This window comes from Kogia breviceps, chromosome 5, assembly GCF_026419965.1.
Source record: "Kogia breviceps isolate mKogBre1 chromosome 5, mKogBre1 haplotype 1, whole genome shotgun sequence".
Lineage (NCBI taxonomy): Eukaryota > Metazoa > Chordata > Mammalia > Artiodactyla > Physeteridae > Kogia > Kogia breviceps.
The window spans coordinates 141,625,476-141,639,625 of record NC_081314.1 but is presented as its reverse complement, the minus strand read 5'-3'; the positions used below and the strand labels follow the sequence as shown (position 1 = coordinate 141,639,625).

The following is a 14,150-nucleotide window of genomic DNA, read 5'->3' as shown; positions in this document are numbered from 1 at the left end:
CCACACACCCACGGAGGGGGTGTGGAGGGCCCCTCTCCCCGGGCATCTCGGCTGCAGCGCGACAAGGTGACACATCCGGGAGCCCTGCCGCGCGCCAGCTGTGCACTCACCGGGGCCCGCAGCCCGCGAGCCTCGGACGCCGGCCGCCGCCGCCGCCTCAGGCCCTCCACGTCAGCCAGCGGGCTGGCAGGAGCGGCCGGCGGCGCAGGAGGCAGACGCGTCACGTGGGCCGCAACGCACATGCGCCGTCGTGCAGCCCGCCCGCCCCCAGCGGCGGAGAGCTGACCGACCCCTCCCGCCCCCGAGCTCGCGCGCTCCTGCCGGACGAGGGTCGCGGTGCGCCTGCGCCCGGGCAGGGGTTGCCTTGGCAACTCGGCCTTTCTCCGTTTTCCCTCTCTCGCCCCCCCCACTCCCGTGGCTCCCTGGTCTGCGCCTGCGCAGAGAACTCAGCACGGAGGTGGCCGAACTGTGGGGAGGGGCCGGAGTGGGCGCATGGAAGACCCAAGGTCGAGGGCCAACCCCAGTCCCCGGGCTCCAATGAGAAACAGACCCCACGAGAGGGCAGGTCCGGGTCCCGGGCGCCGAGGCCCAGGCCTGAGGAGGCCGCGCGGGCCTCCTGTCCCTGCTTGCCCTTCCCTTTTCGCACGGAGGCGAAACCTGCTGAGCTTGGAGTGGCGTCAGTCCCTCCCCTGCTCCCCCCTTGCTTCCCCCGCTCCCCCCTTGCCCCCCCCCCAACCTTACACTGCGGGAGGTGCGCGCTGTGGCGCGTGTGCTTGTGTGCGCGTGCACGTGAGGTTTGGGGGCTGGTTGCGCCTACAGGCGAGGTATGGGTGCTTGTGTGCACCTGTGCAGGCAGCTGTGTGTTGGAGGTCTGTGCGCAGGTTGCCCGTTGGCAGTGGTTTAGGCTGGGAAAAAACTGCGGAGAGGCTTGAGGTTATTATAGGCCAATGGTGTGAATCACTGACAGATGATTGTGTTTCTTTCCCACAGATTATCTAAAGACACAGGGAAAATGGTGGAAAACTCACCGTCGCCATTGCCAGAAAGAGCGATTTATGGCTTTGTCCTTTTCTTAAGCTCCCAATTTGGCTTCAGTAAGTACTTTCCTGATGGATGGCCAGGGCCTTTCTCTGGTGTTCAAGGACAGGACATTATTGTATTTGTTTGTAGAATGTGCACACAGGAACTGTGATTCTTTCTACCTTTGTCTCTTTTCGAGAAAACCTGGAGGGAAGTCTTATCTGTTAAGAGTGTTCTATATGCCAGACATGAGCCTGAAAGATTTAATCTCAACAAATCTTTAAAATGCAGCACCAGGCAAGATTGCAAAGTGAATGCAACTTGGTCCCTTCCTTTAAGGAGGTCATGGTTTTGTGGACAAGACAGAGGAGTAAATCTACAATTCTTTCTGAGTGTGATAAGTGCCATGGGCAGCCAGTGTCGAGACAAGAAATCAAAATGGAAAGTCAGGGAATTCCCTGGGAGTCCAGTGGTTTGGACTCTGTGCTCTCACTGCCAGAGCTCCATCCCTGGTCAGGGAACTAAGATGCTGCAAGCCACGCAGTAGCGTGGCCAAAACACCCTGAGAGTCAGAGTGAGCTTTCTCCCAGGCACTTTGACTTCACCAATAAGAAGGAAGAAGTGGGAAGGCATTGTGGGGTTTGGAAATGAGTAATCTAGTGTGGCCCCAGTGCAGCCTGTGGGAGGGACAGCGATCAGGTTGTAGAAGTCAGCTGCACGTTACATCCTGGGTCTCAATCAGTCCCCACAAGGTCCCATTTTACAGATAAGGAAACTGATGTTCACTGAGACATGATATTCCCAGAGCCACACAGTGGGCCCCATGTCTCTCCCAAAAGGATTTGAGAATTAGGGAGAAAAGTGGGTGCCCACAACTTTTTAGAATTTTGTGGAAACCAGAAAGATGGAGTGGTAATGCTTCTGAACCCTAACTGCATCAGTATAGCCAACCAAGCTGTTGGCCAGGGGAGTCTATGGAGTGAAGAAGTTATAACTTGAGTTCAAATCCTGACTCCTCCACAGATTAGCTCTGTGGAGGACCGTTTTGTTAACTTCTTTGGTTCTTCAGATTCTTCATCTGTGAAAGGGTGGTGATGTTTATCAAATGCTTATGAAGCATAAGACAGTCCTGTGAGATAGATATTGTCATTACTGTCCTCATTTTGCAGATGAGAATACGGAGGCACCCGGGGCTTAAGTAGCACGCTCAAGGTCACACAGCCAGTAAATGGTAAAGCTAGGATTTGAACCCAGGCACGCTGGGTTGACTTCACTATGCTGCCTCTTATGTCTGTTGTGAAGATCACCTGCCGTAATTTATGCTGAGCACTTAAAAGAATGCATAGGGGGGCTTCCCTGGTGGCGCAGTGGTTGAGAGTCCGCCTGCCGATGCAGGGGACACGGGTTCGTGCCCCGGTCCGGGAAGATCCCACGTGCCGCAGAGCGGCTGGGGCTGTGAGCCATGGCCTCTGAGCCTGCGCGTCTGGAGCCTGTGCTCCGCAACGGGAGGGGCCACAGCAATGAGAGGCCCGCGTAAAAAAAAAAAAAAAAAAAAAAGAATGCATAGGAACAATAAGTACGGGTGTTCTCCCACAGTCCAAAAGTAGAGACCATTCCCATGAAACCTTTAGTAAGCAGAAATGGCGTAAAGCGAAGAAACGATTACCTTAGGGCACATCTTGCTAAGCACTGCACAGATAAATTGAGATAATGCACTCAATTTGATAAAGATACTCAGTTGAGATCCAGATGCTCACCGACACAGTTCAAAGCTATGGCAGTTTGATGCCAAGATGCTGAGTGTAGCTCTGGGGAAGGAGCCCAGATGTGCCACTCTCCCTGCTCTGGGTGGGCACCGCCTGTATCACGGCTCCCTGCAGAACAAACACTGAACGCTTTTTAAGTAAAAGCAAAAATCCTCTTCAGATTTCCTTTGGTTACCGAAGACAGTTTCTAACGTAGGTCTTTCATAAAAGCGAAATGACTTAAAGCGAGCTTGCGGAAAGTGGGGATACCTGTATTTATTCAGTGTTAGCTGCTGCTGTTATCATTACCATCAACGTCATCATTCTTGGAAACCCCTGTTCTATAGAGTTATTTGAAGGGTTAGAAACTATATATATAAATAAAAGCAATGACTTTAAGACTTAAATCCAGTAGTACCTACAACCAGAAATTAATTCTGCAAATTTTTCTTGCATACTTACCATGTGCCAGCCACTATTACAGGCAAGGGAGGAGCAAAACAGCCCCCAGCTTCCTGCTTTCACGGTGTTCATTCTGCTAGGGGGAGATCGCCAGTGGACAAATTAAATAATTAAACGTGCAGGATGTCAGATGATAATGTGTGCCACGGGGAGAAATTAAGCAAGAAAGGAGGATGATCAGTGGGGGGAGGTTGCCGTGGTAAGTACAGCGGTCAGGTGGTGCCTCACCGAGGGGTGAGCTGTAAGCACCGACGCGGAAAGTGAGAGTTAGCCGTGTGGTAATGCAGGGAAAGAGCCTCCCAGAGAAGAGCCAGTGCAAAAGCCCGAGGAGGCCCGTGGTTTCAAGGAACAGATGGAGGTCAGTAAGGTTGAAACCTGAGACAGTGAGGCAGAAAGTAATAGGGATAGAGGAGGTCAGAGGCCAGTACCCAGCAGTCATAATGAAACTAGGTGGTGGGTACGCAGGGGTTACATGAGTCTCTCTGTACATTGAAATATTTACTGATTTAAAAGACGAATTGTCTTAATCTGTTCAGGCTGCTATAACAAAATACTGTAGACTGGGTAGCTTAACCAATCGACATTTATTTCTCACAGCTCTGGAGACAGGGAAGTGCAAGATCAGGATGCCAGCATGGCTGGGTTCTTGGTGAGGGCCCTCCTACGGTTTGCAGACAACCACCCCCGTGCTGTATCCTCATGTAGTAGAGAAAGAAAGGACACCGCTAATCCTATGATGGAGACCCCTCCCTCGTGACCTCATCTATACCTAACTGCCTTCCAAAGGCCCCACCTCGAAATCCATCCCATTGCAGATTAGGGTTTCAACATATTAATTTGGCGGGGGGCGGGGGGGGGACACACAAATATTCCGTCCATCACAGTAGTTACAGATTGTGGTAATAGCTTTGAGGGAAATAAAGGGAAATGACAGGGAGTAACGAAGGTGTGGTAGGTGGAACACAGCTGGGAGAGCAAGTGATTGGGGAAAGCCTCTCTTAAGGTGACATTTGAGCTAAGACATAAAGCAGGCTAAGGAATCTGCATTGGAAGAGCCAAAGGAAGATGGTTCCAGGCAGACAGCACTCGCTGTAAATGCAGTGACCCTGCGTCCGCAAGGTTGTTTGAAGCACAGAAATGAGACACTGTCCGGAGCCGGAGCGTAGTGCGTGAGGGCTGGGCGTAGGAGAGGCGGGCCGAGCCAGGTCGTTCAAGTTCTTGCAAGTCCTAGGAAGGATTTTAGATTTTATTCTAAGGGCATCGAAGGATTTGAACTGGCCAGTGATAGGGTCAGATTTGTATATTCTGGAAAATCTGTCGACGCTGTGTGGAGAATGACCGCTCCGGTGTCTCTTTCTTCAGGGTTGGAATGACTAGATCCCACTCTGAAAGCCTGGGAGCCATCTTCACTTGTACTTTTCCTTCCCCCCCCTCCAACTCATTCATCTGCTGCTGCCACTGAGCCTGCCGTGGTCTCCCTTCTTCCACAGATTCATCCTACATGCAGCCGCCGCAGTGACGCACTTGAGATCCAGACGTGAGCTCCCCTGATTAAAACCCCTGGTTGGAGCCTGGATGGTTCTCTCTCTTGGTAGTCTGCTGTAACTGTAAAGTTACCAACAAAGTAACCAGTTGTTCCCCTTGCCCAGAGCATAAAGCCCACGTTCCTCGCCCAAGGCCTTCCACAATCTGGGGCCTGTTCGCTTTTCCGGCTGGTTTCTCCCTGCTCAGAGCCTCCTACTTTATGCCCGAGCCAATCCACGCTGCCTGGGGTTCCCCCAAATACGTCGCCTCCCCTTCATGTCATTTCCAGTGCCCTGGCCGCTGCCTGTAAGCCCAGCGCGAAGACAGTGCTCAGGTTCTCATTCCAGCTCAGTAACGTTTAGCTGTGAGACCTTGGGCAAGTTATTTACATTCCCTGAGCCTCAGTTTTTTTCACCTGTGAGTAAAGACTCCCTGCACACACCTCAGAGGGGTCTGGGGAGGGTCCCGTAAGATAGTGCCCGGGAAGTTCCTGCCACTACCTTTGACTCATTTCTCTCTCCCACACGACTTTGTGAGACTAGAGACCATGTCTCATTTATCTTTATAGCCTCGACCTTTTCATAGTGCCTGGCGTACGGCAGATGTACAGTAAATATTCATTCACTCAAACTAAGCAAATCATTTCCATTTATGAATTTGCGTTTGCTTCCCCACTGTTTGCATTTCTTTTTTAAAAAATAAATTTATTTATTTAGTTCTGGCTGCATTGGGTCTTTGTTGCTGCACATGGGCTTTCTCTAGTTGCGGCGAGCAGGGTCTACTCTTCGGTGCACAGGCTTCTCACGGCGGTGGCTTCTCTGGTTGCAGAGCATGGGCTCTAGGCACGTGGGCTCCAGTAGTTGTGACACGCGAGCTCAGTAGTTGTGGCTCGTGGGCTCTAGAGCGTAGGCTTGTGGCGCGGGGGCCTAGTTGCTCCACGGCATGGGGGATCTTCCCGGACCAGGGCTCGAACCCGTGTCCCCTGCGTTGGCAGGCGGATTCTTAACCACTGCACCACCAGGGAAGTGCTGTTTGTATTTCATTAATCTTGAAAACCCAAGCTCCAAGCCAGTTCCTTGCCAGCTTTTCCCTCTGCCGTCTACCACACCAGCTCTCTCTTCAGGTCCCCAGCGCTCTCTCTGTGGATGGTTGCTGGGAACACTGTTTTCTCATATTTCCTCCCTTCCTCTCATCTGCAAGCCCAGCACTTTCATCTGGCTAAGCCTCTATTCATCCTTTAGGCCCCAGTTTAATGACTTCCTCCAGGAAATCTTTCCTAACCATTCACATCACCACCACTGTGGGCTGAGGGCCTTCTTATGTGTTCCGATATCCTCTCTTGTTACTCGCTCATTAGCACTTATCAGAGTGTATTGAAAATACCAATTTATTTTTCTCTATTCCTTGCTCAGTTTTAAGCTCGGAGAGGGCAGAGGCCATCTCTTTCGGGGTCACCATTGTATGGCACAGTCCTGACGTAGAGGATTCCGTAATACACATTTGTTGAGAAAAATGTTAATCCATCGTCTTTGAGACAGGCTTGAAATTTCTCTCTGCCACTTACCTTGGACAGATGATGTGACATGTCTAAGACTTCAGTTCCTCATCTGTAAAAATGGCTTAATACCTCCAAGGATTATTTTGAGGATTAAAAGAAATAATGCATATAAAGCGCTCGGAAGTGTGCTTAGCCACAGTGAGTGCTCAGAGGTTGGCTGTTGTTATAATAGAGGGACAACGGTAAAGGGTGCGACAGACACCTGGATTGAGGGAAATAGGTTGTGCTCTAGGAGATAAGGCACGTTGTGGATCAGAACAAGGGTAGATAAATTCACCTTTATGCCTCTAAATGTCTGTAGTTATTTCAACGCTCTGCGGATGACATGTTGAACACCTAGTACGTATAAAGCAAATTGCCGGGTGCTATAAGAATTACAGCAATTACTAAGGCATGATTTCTGCCCTTAAATTGCTTAAAATACAGTGTAAGTAGTGGAAGTTAAGACATGTTTTTTAAAATAACTAAGAGGAGTTGTTTAATGGATATAGAGTTTCAGATTCACAGGATGAAATAGTTCTAGAAACCTCTTTCACAGCAATACAAATATACTTGACACTACTGAACATTACACTTAAAATGGTTAAGATGGTAAATTTTATGGTTTGGTTTTTGTTTTGGCTGCGTCAGGTCTTAGTTGTGGCACGTGGGCTCTTTCGTTGCAGCGCACCAGTTTCTCTCTAGTTGTTTTATCTGAACCTTGATAGATTGGATGCATGCCTTACTGACCTTTTTTCTTTTTTTTTTTTTTCCCTCTTCTGCAGTACTATATCTCGTGTGGGCTTTTATTCCTGAATCTTGGCTAAACTCCTTAGGCTTAACCTATTGGCCTCAAAAGTAAGTTCAATGTATTTCTTAAATAAAGTAAGAGTATATCAGTGCTGTTTTGAAGGATCAGGTTTTTTCTTAAGACTTATGTAAATCTTATATTTATTCTTTTAAGATCCATAAATAGCCATATAGAAATTTAAAGCTTTTTAAAGATGATTATTGATATGCTTCTACTGAAAGATGGTGGGCTAAATGCACATCTTTATCTCTACTTCCTCCCAAAATCTTGTTAAAATAAGACCATAGAAAAAAATAATTGTTAAGCTATAAACCCACAGGAGTCAATAATGGGATAGTGGAGGTGTATCAGTAAACTCTTGGGAAGTGGATTGCAGATAGGTGAGAGGTAACTGACTGAATTTCCACTTTCCCACATTGCTAAAGCAGGGAAGCCAGCCAGAGCCTCTGTGCGCACAACACGGAGAGGCCCAGACATTGGAGGTACGGGTACCTCTTTAACGTGGTGTTTCTGGGTTGGGCTGAAAACAGTGTTTAAAGAGCATTCGACCCTCAAATCCCCCTCCTCTGCCCTTAAAGCTGGAAGACCAACCCTCCCCTGCAGAAGACAGGAGTTTTATGCTCTGGAAAGGCTAGGTGAGAGTCTCTAGTCTGGGGGACACTAGGTCTAACTAGGCACGTTACTGAAAACAGGGATCAGTGAAAATCTGCCTTGCCAAATAGTGAGATTCCTCCCAAGCACCTTTCCTCACTAGGCTCTCAGGCTTGTGGTTGGCAGGCTTATACCACCCACCTCCTCCCAGCAAGATAGGAGGGTCCTCCCTGAAGAAGTTGACCAGCTCAAGAGAAAGGGTCTCTAATTTCTGATAATTAGAGGTCCTCCAATGGAATGGCCAGGTCTCCCATAGTGTGGGTCACCAGTTGGCCATCCCAGCCCACATATGCACAGTGCTTCCAATTAGCTTGTTAGTAGTTCATCTTTATTTTTATTTTTTTATGTCTCCCCGGCTGCCTCCCTGCCTCCCCAGTACTTCATCTTTAAATATGAATGGGCAACTTATCAGACATTAAAAGAAAGCCTCTAAAATGAAATATAAGAGAAAAAAGCAGAAAAAGAAAAAAGAAACTTGAAGAAAATGGAGAATTTAATGCAAAGAACAGAAGAAAACTTTAAAATAAAATCCTCAGAGATTAAAAAAAAGATTATAACTATGAAACAACAGGATGCTATAAAATAGGGAATGTTCAGAGAATTACTGCATTTGGAAATTATAAATATGGTAGCCAAAATTAACATTTTAATTGAAGGTTTAGAAGAAACACCAAAAGCAATCTCCAGAAAGTAGGACAGAGTATAGCAAAATAGAAAATAGAGGAAAGTATAACAGCAAAAAGTCTCTTAGAAGTTCCAGAAAGAGAAAACAGTAGGGAAGAAATTATTAAATAATGCTCCCAATAAAATGTGAGGTAGAGCATTTGATGTGTTTAACTGTATTAAGAGGCGTACTAGACTCTATCAGAGAATCTGAGGATTGAGTATTGATAGGTACATGGGAAACCAAGCAAACACACAAAAAGTAGTAATTACTTAATTTCCAGAAAAAACAAAAAGTTGTACAAGAAGACGTATAATAATAATATGTTATGGTGCTCAGTTGCAAACATTATATATACATCTTTATCTCCATATTAGGATGTTCAGAGAAAATGTCTGAAGTTTAAAAAAATCAAGAAATAGTAATAGGAGTATGTTGTGTAGGAAGGTGGAGGTAAACACCAGAAGAAACAGCTAGGAAGTAAGACTCCAGGGCTCAAACAGGGGTAAGGATAGCAGCTTCACTGTAGGCCAGTAGAACTCTTGGACTGCCTTTTAGGTACATGTATTATTTCAGTCAAAGCTAAAATTAAGTTTAAAAGTGTATTAACTTGGTGATGAACTGTAAAGAACTGCAACTTTTTAGGAAGTCTGTTACCTACTTTAATATTCTTTTCTGCAGATACTGGGCCGTTGCGCTGCCTGTGTACCTCCTCATTACTGTAGTGACTGGTTACGTGCTCTTATTCGGGATAAACATGATGAGTACCTCTCCACTCAACTCCATTCATACAATCACAGGTAAATTTATATCAAAGAAAAGTGCCGGGGGATGGAGGAGTCGGGTATTAACACTTTCCTCAAGTAAAGCAGGGACTTCCCTGGTGGTCCTATAGTTAAGACTCTGCGCTCCCGGGACTCTCCTGGTGGCGCAGTGGTTAAGAATCCACCTGCCAACGCAGGGGACGCGGGTTCAATCCCTGGTCCGGGAAGATCCCGCATGCCGTGGAGCAACTAAGCCCGTGCACCACAGCTACTGAGCCTGCACTCTAGAGCCCAAGGGCCACAACTACTGACCCCACGTGCAGCAACTACTGAAGCCCACGTGCCCTGGGGCCCATGTGCCACAACTGCTGAGCCCACATGCTGCAACTACTGAAGCCCATGCACCTAGAGCCTGTGCTCCACAACGGGAGAGGCCACAACAGTGAGAGGCCTGCGTACCGCAAAAAACAAAACAAAAACAAACAAACAAAAAAACCTAGATCATTTTTTAAAAAAAAAGGCTCTGCGCTCCTAGTGCAGGGGGCCCAGGTTCAATCCCTGGTCAGGGAACTAGATCCCGCATGCCACAACTAAGAGCCTGCATGCTGCCACTAATGGAGCCCACATGCCACAACTAAAAAGATCCCACATGCTGCAACTAAAACCCAGCACAGCAAAATAAATAAATAAATATTTTTTAAAAAGAGAAAACGAACAGGCTGCAGTAATTGACACACATCAGCATAGTAAAAAAACTGGGAGAAATAAATACAATTATACCAGAGGAAATGTTCACATGGCATAAATAAGCTGTCATGAATATGCTGTTTATTACACTAGTTAACAGGTGTATTTTCCCATAAAAACCACATGTATGTAATATGTTCCTTGGCAACTTTGCCTGAGAGAAACTTCTTTTATCCTAAACAAGCTGTATTGATCAAGGGATGACAAAGAGGTCCATATAGACCTTATCTGGGAGGAGGAATTTGGGGGGGTGTATCCTCAGGATCACTGTGCACACCTGACCGCAATTAAGCGGATAGAAGAGCCACAGCATGTTTTTTGTAGTTACGTTCTTTTATTTCACGTCTCAAGATTAAAGTAGATTCCTAGGAGTTCCCTGGTGGCCTCATGGTTAGGATTCCTGGCTTTCACTGCTATGGCCTGGGTTCAATCTCCTGGTTGGGGAACTGAGATTCCACAAGCCGTGTGGCATAGCCAGAATTTTTTTTAAAAAAATTAGATTCCTGAACTTGCTTGGATTCTAGGAAGCAAAGTATTTTTTAAGTTCTGGTATGATTTTTTAACTTGTAGATAGTGCTTTTCTAATAACCTACTGTGTTCCCTGCATACTTGGCTGGAATTACAGCAAATAGACAATTTGTACAAAGAGGGGAAATTGTTAAGTTTGCATGAATGATTGTACCAAATGATTGGGGTGTTGATATAATTCTGTTCCTATGAGAAATGTACAAATGGGACTTGATCATCATTGTACAGTTGAATGAAGTATTAATTTCTTTTTTAAAATTTATTTTTACATGCATTGGGCCTTTGTTGCTGCACATGGGCTTTCTCTAGTTGTGGCGAGCGGGGGCTACTCTTTGTTGCAGTGCACGGGCTTCTCATTGCAGTGGCTTCTCTTGTTGCGGAGCACGGGCTCTAGGCTTGCAGGCTTCCCTAGTTGCAGCACACGGGCTCAGTAGTTGCGGCACGCAGGCCCTAGAGCACGTGGGCTCAACAGTTGTGGCGCGTGGGCTTAGTTGCTCCGTGGCATGTGGGCTCTTCCCGGCCCAGGGGTCGAACCCGTGTCCCCTGCTTTGACAGGCGGATTCTTACCATGGCGCCACCAGGGAAGTCCCTGAAATATTAATTTCTTACCCAAGTTAGAGGTCGCAAAAAGTATTTGGCTTATTTTTATTCTAATTGGGACATTTCTTCTAAAGAGAGAATTTAAGGGGCCTTTTAATTATGTTAAACATGGTGTTTGTCATTATCCAAACATTAGCCTAGTAAACTATGTGGTGGGTCTCTACAAACCACAGAGATTGTTGAAGAAATTGCTTGGGTAAACAGAGCCTTTTGTCCTCTTCTTACAGATAACTATGCCAAAAACCAACAGCCGAAGAAATACCAAGAAGAGGCCATCCCAGCATTAAGAGATATTCCTATTAGTGAAGTAAACCAAATGTTTTTTCTTGCAGCCAAAGAACTTTACACCAAAAACTGAATTGTACATAGACTAATACCAAACATTTATTACAGGTTTTTAATGGGAGAATTTCGACCATAGTAATTTTGACTGTCTTTCTGATTAATATCCAGTATTTAAATGTTAAAAAAAAAAAGAAAGAAAAATGTAAGTTGAACTTCTCTTAGATTAAGTTCTATTAATATTATAAATGTTATCAAATAGTAGTTACTAATGGACAGAGTAAGTAAAATACTGCATTACCGTATGGCAAGAGTCCCTCCAGAGAGGCATTCTTGTTGTAATTTTCACAGGGCAATTGTGTCCTTCCCACTGTTTGTTCTTAGAAGCCCAGAATTCAAACTCTTAGGTTTAGGAGAAGGGCGCATTTAATGTGTGTCTCTGCCATCAGATTCGTGTCTCCGGGACAACTGCTTTAGATGGGGCAGTCGACGAAAGCTGCTGTGAGGAGGCAGTTGGGGTTGAGGTTTGATTAGCAAAAACAGGAGCCATCACATAAAGATTAGAGGGTCAGCAGGGAGCTTCCAGTACCGAGCAGGCAGGACAGAGACCTTGGGTGGGCAGGAGGGAAGGAGCGTGGTGTGTCCTAAGGCCAGGAGGCCAGCAGGGGGCCTAGCGCTTGCCACGGGAGGGCTGTGAGGACCAGTGTAAGAAGTCTGGGTTCACCTGTCAGTGTGATGGGTTTGAGGCACTTCACATACTGAACCATTAGGAGGCTTTGAGGAAAAGTGTGTCGCGGCCTGATCTGTGCGTTTTAAAAGCCACTGGGGGGAGTTCCCTGGCAGTCCAGTGGTTAGGACTCTGCGCCTTCACTGCAGGTTCACTCCCTGGTTGGGGAATTAAGATCCCACAAGCCGTTTGGCGTGGCCAAAAAAATTAAAACAAAATAAAAGCTACTGGGCGGTGGGTGGAGGGTAGGTTCGAGTGGGGGAACTGGGGACAGGGAAGAGTGTGGAAGTAAGGAGACCGGTCAGGAGGCGATTGCATTAGTCCAGGCAGAAAACGCTTGCCGCGTAGGAGTGCGTAGCTTTGCAGCAGTTGTTGGAGACACAGCTGACCGGGTAGATGGATCTGATTGTACCGGGTAGGCAAGCTACGGAGAGGAGTTGTGATCAAGAGTCGTTCCTTGGTTTGTTTGAATTACTGAACTGAGTAGATGATTGCACCTTCTACTGAATCAGACAGATTGGGGGAAGTGCAATTGAGGGGGTTGGAGGATTTGGTAACTAACTATGGATTCGTTTGAGCAACGCTGCCGTATTAATATCTGGGTATGTCTCGTGTACGATTAAGAAGCTTAGCTAGAAATGTTTGAAAGAAACAAGCCACCCATAACCTAGCAAGAGTATACTCACAGCTGGCCAAATCTAAATTCATCTATAGCACTCAATGCCGCCTGTCTTTTGATAACTTAAATCTCTACCCAGGTTTGGAGCCACGCATTGTAATTTATGCAAATTTCACTATATTTTCTGTATTTAAAAATAAAAAAGGAGAGAAAGAAAAGAAAAAGAAACTAATACTTTTAAATAGTTGGGAAAACTCGGACTTGCATTTCAATAACCATATCCCTGCCCAGTAAGCATGAGATGGATAACGTGAATCTGCTGTTTCTGTTCCGTGATGAGTCCCAGTTCCTGTGTGATTTAGGGTGAGGGCACGTCACCACACGGAAGAGCAGTTTCAGGGGACCAGCCACCTCTATCACGGGTAGGATGGTAAATCAGTTGTGTCCTGTTTATACAGTGGAAAACGACACGGCCATGCAAACAAGAATGAAATTACTGCTCTACCGAGCAACGGGAGTGAATTTCACAGACACAAGGTTGGGCATAAAAAGCCAGACATAAAGGAATATATATATATATATATATACTGTATGATGCCGTTTATGTGAAGTTCAAAATCAGGAAAATAATTTTTAAACCTATGGTGATATATATTAGAATAGTGGTATTAGCTAGGAGGCAGCATGAGAGAATCTGCTGGTGATTTGGAAATGCCCTACATCTTGATCTGGGTGGTAGTTACCTGGGAATAATGTATGTTTAATACATTATGTTTAATAATAGTTGTTATCATTAAGATTTGTGCTCCTAATGTAAGTCATACATCAATATTGAGGTAAAGAACAGCACTATGCCCCATCCCCAGAAATTTTGATTCATTGGTCTGGAGCGGGGCCCAGGCCGGGGTAATTTTTAATGTCACGCAGACACTTACAACAGGCAGCCAGGGTCAGAACTTCTGCCTTCATTGATTGGACTTAACTGAGCCTGTGGTCAACCAGGGGAATGGCCATTCACTTTTTAAGAGAAAGTGGCAGTTCATAGAGCTGTCCTCTTCCCACCAAACTGGGGGCTGCGATTCCTTTGAAGGTCATGACCAATTTAGTGCAGTGATTCTTACCTTTTTATAAATCTCAGGACCACTTTATACTCATAAAGAGTAAGAGACCCAAAGACTTTCTGTGTATGTGGATTATATTTAGAAATTAAAGTAGAAATTTTAAAACTATTTGTTTATAAATAATAAACCTGTTACATTTTGTTGTATTTAAGTAACATTTTATGAAAAATAACTATATTTTCCAGAACGAATTTAGTGAGACAAGTAGAATTGTCTAACATTTTTGCAAATCTGTTTAACATCTGGCTTAAAGGAAGACAGCTGGGTTCTCATATCTGCATCTGCATTCTGTTCTGGTACCACATGCCACAAAGCCTCTGGAAAACTCCACTGCATGCTCACAAGAGA

General features: G+C 46.0%; 2 protein-coding genes across 16 annotated transcripts in view; one reads left to right on the top strand and one right to left on the bottom strand.

The window, feature by feature from the left end:
• The window catches only part of TTC3 (tetratricopeptide repeat domain 3), a 154,854-nt gene extending 154,509 nt beyond the window's left edge, over window positions 1–345 (bottom strand). For 2 of the 11 annotated variants that reach the window (XM_067035088.1, XM_067035097.1), the window contains exon 1: window positions 111–223. The gene's annotated coding sequence lies outside the window, so the exon portion shown is untranslated. Of the gene's footprint in view, window position 1 lies in introns of all 11 variants that reach the window. The other 9 variants (XM_059064051.2, XM_067035083.1, XM_067035090.1 and 6 more) reach the window with 8 other exon arrangements.
• On the top strand, window positions 326–13,948 carry PIGP (phosphatidylinositol glycan anchor biosynthesis class P). Of its 5 annotated transcripts, none has more exons than XM_059064081.2 (5): window positions 326–506; window positions 991–1,094; window positions 7,074–7,146; window positions 9,096–9,214; window positions 11,281–13,948. In XM_059064081.2, exons 1-5 carry the CDS (start codon window positions 493–495, stop codon window positions 11,409–11,411), a joined length of 441 nt encoding a protein of 146 aa, XP_058920064.1. In that variant the 5' UTR covers window positions 326–492; the 3' UTR covers window positions 11,412–13,948. The 5 variants fall into 5 exon arrangements, with proteins under 5 accessions (XP_058920064.1, XP_066891204.1, XP_058920066.1 ...); XM_067035103.1 differs by having other exon boundaries at window positions 379–457; window positions 11,281–12,913; XM_059064083.2 differs by having other exon boundaries at window positions 423–565; window positions 11,281–12,913.
• The last annotated feature ends 202 nt before the right edge of the window (window positions 13,949–14,150 follow it).